This window comes from Mustela lutreola, chromosome 10, assembly GCF_030435805.1.
Source record: "Mustela lutreola isolate mMusLut2 chromosome 10, mMusLut2.pri, whole genome shotgun sequence".
In the NCBI taxonomy this organism is placed as follows: Eukaryota; Metazoa; Chordata; class Mammalia; order Carnivora; family Mustelidae; genus Mustela; species Mustela lutreola.
This window is the reverse complement of record NC_081299.1, coordinates 86,232,010-86,240,559: the sequence shown is the minus strand read 5'-3', so window position 1 is coordinate 86,240,559 and position 8,550 is coordinate 86,232,010. Positions and strand designations below refer to the sequence as shown.

The 8,550-nt window shown below is 37.8% G+C and overlaps 1 protein-coding gene across 2 annotated transcripts in view; it reads left to right on the top strand.

Annotated features, from left to right (window-relative positions):
• Positions 1-435: 435 nt before the first annotated feature.
• The window catches only part of DPH5 (diphthamide biosynthesis 5), a 34,735-nt gene continuing 26,620 nt past the window's right edge, over positions 436-8,550 (top strand). For both annotated transcript variants that reach the window (XM_059136865.1, XM_059136864.1), the window contains exons 1-3: positions 436-571; positions 802-959; positions 8,146-8,270. In XM_059136865.1, the coding sequence (XP_058992848.1) occupies positions 825-959; positions 8,146-8,270 (260 nt within the window). In that variant the 5' untranslated portion in view covers positions 436-571; positions 802-824. The remainder of the gene's footprint in view (positions 572-801; positions 960-8,145; positions 8,271-8,550) is intronic.

The window sequence follows — 8,550 nt, the reverse complement described above, 5'->3', positions numbered from 1 at the left end:
CCAGGGAGGCAGCTGGTTAAACAACAGCAGAATGCAAAGGCGAGGTTGGAAATCTCTGCACTCGGGCAAACCCGGGCAAATTAGAAAAGTCCCTCCCACCCGCCACCCATTCGTGTGACTGGAAGAGGAAAGGCGCACGCCGAGGGGCTGCGCGGCCAACCTCGGGGCCAGCTCCTCCCGGACGAAGAGCTCCTGCACTTACCCTGTCCTAGGATGGGGGTGTGTAAAGCCACGGGCTAAGGGGCCCGCGGGTACTCCCCGTCCTTTACCAGCGGTCATGCTGGGGGGCTCTGGATGGACTCCCTTGGCCAACTCACCTCTCCCTCCCCGCCCCAGCAGCGGGCCAGCCGCTTCTGGTCCAGTTCTCTCTAATCCCCGCCCCCCAGAAGAGGCCGGCTTGCCCGCCCCACCAGCTAGTCGTAAAGTGCAGTAAAGGCGCCATCATTTTGCGGCACCGTAGGTGAGGCCGGCGGCGTGCGTATTCGCTCTGCGTGAATCCGCCCGTTCGGTAGCTGGTATTTCGGAAAGGCTGCACTTAGCAGTTTGGGGACCCAACTGCAGTTTTTAGAGGGTAACTGAGTGCTCTTAGTTTGGTGTAACGAGAAAAAAGGGAGATGGGGTTCTTTAAAAACTCATCCCAGAATCCATATTTAAGAGGCGTGAAGTAAGGTCCTCAGACCTCGCTTGTGACTTGCCGTTCCTTCTTGTGCTATCTTGGTTTTCATTTTCGTGTTCATCGCCAGATTTTACGTATCTTCCGTGTAGCTGACGCTTGTTTTTCTTGTTCACTTCGTCCTGCAGTCTTCATCCCCCTGGACTTTGAAATGCTTTATTTGATCGGCTTGGGCCTGGGCGATGCCAAGGACATCACAGTCAAGGGCCTGGAAGTTGTAAGACGCTGCAGTCGAGTGTATCTAGAAGCCTATACTTCAATCCTGACTGTAGGGAAGGAAGTCCTGGTAGGTGGTTAAGGTTCTTCAGTTCCTCCGAAGAAAGCTAACAGCTGATTTTCATTACGCTAAGCTGAACCCAATTTTCAGGTCTACTTGTTTAAATCCTTTAAAATACATCCCTGCTCATTAAGGATCACAGGAATGGGAATAATACAACAACGAAGTGACTTGGAAAATGAAAGGGTGCTTTGTCTTACTTTACAAGTCTAATTTTGTGGCTTTCGCTAGTAAATAGGAAAGTTATTTTACACTCCTGGGGATAGTTATCAAAATCCCTTACTTCTTGAGATAGCCAAATTTTTTTCTGAGTTGAGCGCTAATGAGGTACTGACATAGCCTTAATGAGTTGGTTATATATTCAGAAACCAAGCTGAAAGCTTCTGCCTTTGAAGTATTTCCATAGGGAATGGTAATCGCCTTTCTGTCAGTACCCTATCCAGAGAGGTCTTAACTTTAAGAAGACTGCCTGTAAGGCTAATATACATAGTCTCCTATGAGACTCTCTACGAGAGAGAGAGAGTGAGCCTGGAACTTAATAAATACCTTAGGATTTGTTAATGTATCATACATTTAGCTTGCTCTTGTTAAGGGCTCTACACTTTGGAGGAGGGGTTAAGTAGTTCAGGTTCATTGTCAAACTCCAAATAGAATGTAAATTAAGATGAAGAGAGTGATGGATATGTTATAGGAGGAGGGAGAGGATTTTAGCTGGTCTATCAAGGCTTCTGAACAAAAACGTGACCTAGAGAATTTCTTCTATTCTCTCCGATTCACAAGCCCAGAGAATTCTCCTCTCCCAAGTTACTTCAAAAATCTTAAGGAATATTTAAAAAAAAAAAAAAAATCTTAAGGAATTAAAGACTGCTACTTGAATTGGCCATGCACTGATGTGGAAGTTGTGTCTAATGGCCAGCTTTGATTTGTTGACTCTCATTTGTTGGGTTGGAACCAAAATATCTCAGTTCAAGATAATAAATATTCCTCTCTTACCAGTGATCAAGGAAAACTAGAATGAACTTAAATTCATCCAAGAGAATAGAGACAGATAATAAGTCAGCGTTTCTATAGGATAAGGTATCACGGCATGGCATAGAGGAAAGTTGGACCTGACTTTGTCTTCTCTGTTACATGTTACCATGTCAACCTTGGACAAGTCCTTTAGCCTTAGTTTTTTTACTTTGTGAAATGGGGATAATAATGCCTACCTCATAGGTTCTTAACATAGTACCTGTAGCAGAAATGTTGAGAAATGGTAGTTGTTAATGGACATTTCCAGATTTCTTTAAACCTCAGTAGCTTCATTTGTGAAAATGGAGACAATAACCAATTGGAGGGTTATATAGGATTTTATTAAGATGATGTATTTGAAAGTGCTTTATAAACTTTAAGTGCTAGCTAAATGGTAATTTTGGTTGCTATAATTTTTACATGTTTTTTTTTTTCCCCAAAACGTATTGTTGGGGCTAGGCCCAGCCTCACCTACAGGTAACTTACGTGTACTTTGTTAAGGTGCTGGACTGTCTGTTCCTTCACAATAATAAGTGCTAATATTTATAGAAGGCTTACTATGTACTGTTCTAAGTGTTTTATATGTAGAACAGGATTACCGCTCTGTAACTACTACTCACATTTTATAGGCACAGAGAAACTTGCCCAAGGTCATACAGACAATAAGTGATAGCGACAGAATATAAGCCAAGACAGTCCTGAGTTGAGAAGCCCCAGTTTTAACATTTATACCATAGAATGTCTGTCTATACTCCAGGATGGATAATAGCTTTACAAAATAATGATTTCAGAAAATGTCCCAAGAGAAGGTAGGATTCAAGCAAAATGCTTTGTGTATCACAAAGTTCCATTGGTCTGCTCTTCATAACCTCCTCCAGGTCCTTAGTTCATATTTTTCCCTGAGCAACTGGCTGTGCAACATCAGCCACCTTTCATGACTCTTTTCTGGAATAAAGTAAGGTATAAATAAATTCATGCCTTATATTGCCTAGTAAAATCTCAGAGCCACTTTCTCTTCAGTGACTCTATTTCCTTTCATTTTTACCTTTTTTTAAAAAGAAATTGATTTTTAGAAAAATTGTTATGTGTTCATACCTATATTTATAATCTGGTTTCAATAACTAGATAATTATTGTGTAGCAGATAAAAAAGATTGGAAAAGTCTATTTTCCTCATGAATATGTGCTTGCTTTTATCAATAATGACACAAAATAGTATTTTATAAATGGCATACATGGATGTTGCTGAAGAAATCTTGAATTTTGGGTACCTGGGTGGCTCAGTTGGTTAAGCATCAGACTCGGTTTTAGCTCAGGTCATGATCTCATAGGTCCTGAGATGGAACCCCAGTCATGCTTTGCACTCCATGGAGAGTCTGCTTGAAGATTCTCTCCCTCTGCCCCCTTCCAACCCTCCTGTGCTATATCTCTTTCTCTCTCTCAAATAAATAAATAAATCTTTATTTTTTATGGTTTTTTAAAAAGATTTTATTTGAGAGAGAGACTGAGCAAGAGAGAGCACAACCAGGGGAGGGGCAGAGGGAGAGAAGGAGGAGCAGACTCCCTGCTGAGCAGGGAGCCCCATGATGTGAGACTTAATCCTAGGACCCTGAGATCATGACCCAAGCCAAAGACAGATGCTTAACTGACTGAGCCATCTAGGCACCCTCAAATAATTAAGTAAATCTTTTTTTAAAAGTCTGTAATTTATCTTTTTTTACACTGAAAGCTGTTGTTTTCAAATTGCCAAATAGGTAGTATTATATATATGTTCTGTATTATTCAAAAGTTAATTAAACTAGAGACTTTGAATCCAGGAAAGAGGTTTAGTGTATACACTTTGAATTTTGGGGCACTTTCTGTGAATAAATTATAATTTTATGTGCCATTTGGTGTAATATACCTGTAGTGCCTTATACAAAGAGGCATAAGCTATGGTCTTTGGTCTCAAGTAGTTCATGATTCATCTGTATTATACTCAGGAAAACTTAATAATGGGAGATTTAAATACAATTCATGACAACAGTGGGAAGAAGAAACTGTAAAATTATATTGCTGGGAAGAACTTAGATGATCTTATTTAAGCCAGTGTTGTTTTCATGAATTAAATAGTAGAAGCTGTCTCAGATATTAAGTAATTACCGGCTATTAATTCCAATTGAAATACATATAAGAAGATCACCTTAGGTCATGGTGGTCAGAGAATACTATAGAATAGATGGTATTTGAGCTGTCTCTTAAAATAATGCATCCCAGTCTTTTTGTTTTGTTTTTCGTTTTCATGGTCTAGATAGAAAATGCTAATATTTATACAGCTCGGTAGGGTAAATAGATGAAGCCGCTTTGGCCAAAGGGGGCTAACCTTGGGGCTGTAGCTATCATGCAGAAAGCAGAGGCAATCACTAAGCTCTGTCAGTTCCTCATTTGGTTTTTTGGTCTTTTGCCTTTTTTTTTTTTAAGATTTTATTTATTTATTTGACAGAGATCATAAGTAGGCAGAGAGGCAGGCAGGGGGTGTGGGGAAGCAGGCTCTTTGCTGAGCAGAGAGCCTGATGCGGGGCTCAATCCCAGAACCCTCAGATCATGACCTGAGCTAAAGGCAGAGGCTTAACCCACTGAGCCACCCAGGCACCCCTGTCTTTTGTTTTTTTTTTTTTTTAAGTAGGCTCCACATCCAACGTGGGGCTTGAACTCACAAGCCCCATGACTCTGAGATCAAGAGTTGCATGCTCTACCAATTGAGCCAGCCAGCCACCCCTCTGTCTAATCTGTAGTACATGTAAAGTTTTGCAGTCAACCAAGGTTCTGTGACCTTGGGCAATCACTTAACTTTGTGTTCTTTTTTTTCATTTCTTAAACAGAGATAAAAATAGGGACTGTCTCATAGATTGTGGTGAAGATTAAATGAATTCATATGCATAAGTTCTTAGAACTATGCCTGACGCAGAGTGATCTAATGTAGACGTATTACAATTTTGTTAGTATAGATAAGACTTGGTAAAGGGAAGAAAAAGAGTATTCCTTACTAAAGAAAAAATAATTGTGAGCAAAAGCATGGAGGAGATAACCATAATAATTTGCTATACTTGTTCTTGGGCATCACAAAAATAATTTCCTTTTCTTCCAGTGTGTCATTTCCCTCTCTTTTCTTCCTAATCTACTTCATCTGGATACCAGCTCACTCTGTCCTTGTCCTCCTATCCAGCTGCTGTGGCTTGATAGTGGAGAGACAGACTTGCCACTGAGAAAACTGAGGCAATCATCTGTGACCTTTATTAACTTCCCATTTGTCCTTCCCTTAAATCTGAATCTGTCTTACCCCAAGTCTTAGAAAATGACTTGTTAGATGAGGTTCTCAGTGTGTTGAAGACAACTCTACTAGGTGTGTTTTTTCCAAACCTCTTCCTTCCTCTGAAACCTTATTCCCATCAATTATTCTTTCTTTGTTATGTTTGATATATATTAACATCCTTCCCCCCTCATCTTGAGACCATATTCAGATTTTGTTCATTCTGAAATCTCTCCCCTTTTCAACATCTCTTCTCCATAGTTATTATTGTTTCTGTCTCTTTATCCAAAGCCCTTTGAAGAAGTGGTATACTTTTCTTGTCCCTACTTCACTCATGTCTCAGACTCCTGCAAGTTTACTTCCATTCCTCTGAAATATTTCTGTTTGTTGAACAATTATTTAGTAGCTGAGAATGCCACAGGATAGTTTTCACTTCTTGTTTTACTTCTGACATAGTTAATCACTGTTTGAAACTGGCTTTCATGACATTACTTTCTCTTGGTTTTACTTGTACTTTTCCAATTTTTTTCAGTCCCTTTCGTAAGCGCTTACTTCTCTGTTCCTTCTTTCAGTGTTAGAGTGTTTGGGGTTTTCTTTGGGTTTTGTTTTCTTGTTTAGGTATCCTACTTCTAGCCTCTACTTTTCTATTTTTTTTTTTTCAAACTAAATTAATACTTTTTCAAACTAAAGTTAATACTTTAAATGGCATAAAATTTAAAAGATACTAAATGGTATATTTAGTATTGAAAGATTTCTATCCTGGTTCCCCTTCCAGGAAGCACTTATTGCTAATTGCTTACGTATCCTTCCAGAAATACCCAAAAGCAATTTTAATTTTGAATTTTTACCCTGTCCTCCTTACAAAACCTGTCACCCTAAAGCAGGAATGAATTTTGAGTTTTGCCTTGATTTTCATGAGTGGAGAAGATTAGGGGTGATACTGTACAAAAACTGTCTCATCAGTCATTGAATAATATATAAATGTAAAACTATTTGTTAAGTAATACTACCCTTTTTTAACCACCCCCCTTCCCTGACTCTTACTAGGTTCCGTGCTCTTAAAACACTTAATGATGTGGTAGGTAACTCCCTACTAAACGTTATAAGCCACAGGACAGGGGCCACATATGTCTTATTCACTACTGTTTCCCAACATCAGGCCTAGAATTTGGTGTGGAGGTTGTGCACAAGAAATCTTCTTTGAGTGAGTGAATGAATAAATAACCAGGTAGATAAATTAAAAAGAATGTAATACCAGGTTTCTTACTGGTTGTGCTTTCTTTTCTTTTTAACTTCCCCCCTCCCTAGGAGGATCAGCCATTTGGTTATACTGGAGTGTTTGGGTATGTGTGCACAGGTGTGCATATGTGGATAATTTTTTTAAAATAAACGTGTTTCAATTAAATGATGAAATGTTTCTTAGGTAGGATAAGTGATAAATATGGAGAGATATATGATAGAAGTCTTGAGAGTGGGGTTTTTTGTTAAATCATTTATAAAATATTGGATAGGATTTAGGATTACTGCTAACATTAAGCTAGTAGCATGTGCCTTTTGATCTTAAGTGTTTGTTCAGGAAAAAATAATCATTTCCTTCAATTTTCAGTAATCATATGTGTCTTAGATATATGTGAATATAAATGTTCTGCCACTAATAAGTTTTCTGGGCTCATGAAATTGAAGTAAGTTATATACAAATTCATGATTAAGAAAAAATAACATGGTAAAAGTGAAAATAAGGAGAATATTTTTCATCAAACATTGTTGTCATTGGGAACTTCTAGAGCATTATCTCTGAGAAGATATGCAGAAAAAGGGAAAGGATCTTTTTTCACATTTTAGGGACCGATTCTAGTTAAGTATTAGGCAATAATTATCAGAATTGGTACTATGACCTTTATCTTCAAATGCTTAGTTATTTGTTTATTTACTCTTTTGCTTGACAGGTATTATTGAGTACAGCAATCCTTGTAATATTTGACATCTGATATAATCCTTAATAATTCAAACAGACTTCTCAGCATGTAAGAAATATTATTTGTCTATGCATTCACTTTTACTATATTTGAATTACATAATACTCCACAGGAAATCAGTTAATAAGATTCATGACCTTGCATAATCATTTGTAACCACTACCACATGACCATTAGCACACTAGTTCACTCTCTCTACTTACATGCTGCCACTCCAGTTAAGGTCAGCCTCCTAGGTTTATTTTTTAGAGTTGAACTTCAGGGGATTGGTTCACAAAGCACTTTATCCTAGAGCCTTCCTTTATAATTAGAATTTTTTTTCTTTTCTCTGCAAGTCTGCCTTTTTAGCAGGATCTGACAGTTTTAAATTAATGTTTCCTGCAATTATATAGCAATATTTGCTGCTTTTGTAGGTAACTAAATCTTAATTTTCTGGTTTTTTTCTTATTGAATTTACCTTTTATTTTAGCCAGGGTCCTGTAGGTTTTCCAATGGAAAATTTAATAAAACCTAAATTACCATGTGTGTATATAATTATTATTTAACATAGTCTGTATTATTCTGTTTCTGAAATAAAGCTCATGCATGCTTGTTCTCTGTTCATTCTACAATGTTCTGCCTGATCTGTTAGACTCAAATTTAGAGGTAAATTTAAAATGCAGAAAGCCTCAGATGTTAGGTCTACCTCCTCTTGGGATATTAAGATAGCCCCAAAGACAGAGTTTAATTGCAACATGATATAGAGTGTTAGCTCACTGAGGAGTCCTATTCAATGATCTGTGTTTGGATGGTTGCCAAGATTTGCACCAGCCCCAGACAAAGATTGATAGTGTGTGTGTGTGTGTGTGTGTGTGTGTACATGTACATGTGTTGAAATGGTCACCTGCTCTCTCATTTTGATATTGAACTTAAATCTGTAGGAAGAGTTTTATGGAAGAAAATTGATTCTTGCTGATAGAGAAGAAGTGGAACAAGAAGCTGATAATATTTTAAAGGATGCCGATATCAGTGATGTTGCATTCCTTGTGGTTGGTGATCCATTTGGGTAAGTAAAAGCAGGTATTTTGAGTTTTAATTTATTTGCTTTTTTAAAAAAAATCAATAAGAATTACTCTGTTATATTTAAAACCTTTTACTTGCCAGGTCCTAATAAAGGACTATGTTTCTCTAGGTTCTAAAATTTCATTAACTTTAATTATCTTTGAGCTTAATGAAGAAAATCTGCTTGATATGTATCACTTGCATTGGTTAGTTAGTGTCAGTTCTAAAGTTTGTATCATTGTTCCTGCTGTTCTTTTAGAAGGTAACTTAGGGCATCAAATAAC